The sequence below is a fragment of the Phytophthora parasitica genome (genome assembly GCF_000247585.1).
Source record: "Phytophthora parasitica INRA-310 unplaced genomic scaffold supercont2.3, whole genome shotgun sequence".
In the NCBI taxonomy this organism is placed as follows: Eukaryota; Oomycota; class Peronosporomycetes; order Peronosporales; family Peronosporaceae; genus Phytophthora; species Phytophthora nicotianae.
In genome coordinates this window covers 2,692,572-2,692,943 of record NW_008648989.1, presented here as the reverse complement: position 1 = coordinate 2,692,943, position 372 = coordinate 2,692,572, and the positions used below count along the sequence as shown (strand labels likewise).

The window sequence follows — 372 nt, the reverse complement described above, 5'->3', positions numbered from 1 at the left end:
AACTCATTCTCTGCCGCTCGTCATAAAGCGGAGCTCCTCGTCTTAAATGGCTTCACCTTGCGCCATGACGTCCGAATGCTCCAGCACCAGCTACGAGCACCTGTTCCGCTCATTGGCGCGTCACTCGCGTCTCTTCCCGTTGCGCAGCTCCGACGTAGCATTGTTGGCCACACCCACGGACTTCTACCAGCAGTTAGTGCACAATATTCAGCACGCAGAGAGGCGAATCTCCATCTCGTCGCTGTATCTGGGCACGGGACATTTGGAGCGTGATCTGGTGGACGCGCTAGCTACGAGACTGAAAGAACGACCGCAGCTCCAGGTGCAGATCGTGCTTGACTATTCACGCGGCCAACGCGGCGGTGTCACGGC

At 57.8% G+C, this 372-nt stretch overlaps 1 protein-coding gene across 1 annotated transcript in view; it reads left to right on the top strand.

Moving 5' to 3' along the window:
- Positions 1-64: 64 nt before the first annotated feature.
- PPTG_01991 (hypothetical protein) overlaps positions 65-372 on the top strand; it is a gene marked incomplete at both ends in the record, with an annotated part of 5,103 nt that continues 4,795 nt past the window's right edge. Inside the window, one exon of the mRNA XM_008895385.1 lies at positions 65-322. Coding sequence (XP_008893633.1) covers positions 65-322 — 258 coding nt within the window. The remainder of the gene's footprint in view (positions 323-372) is intronic.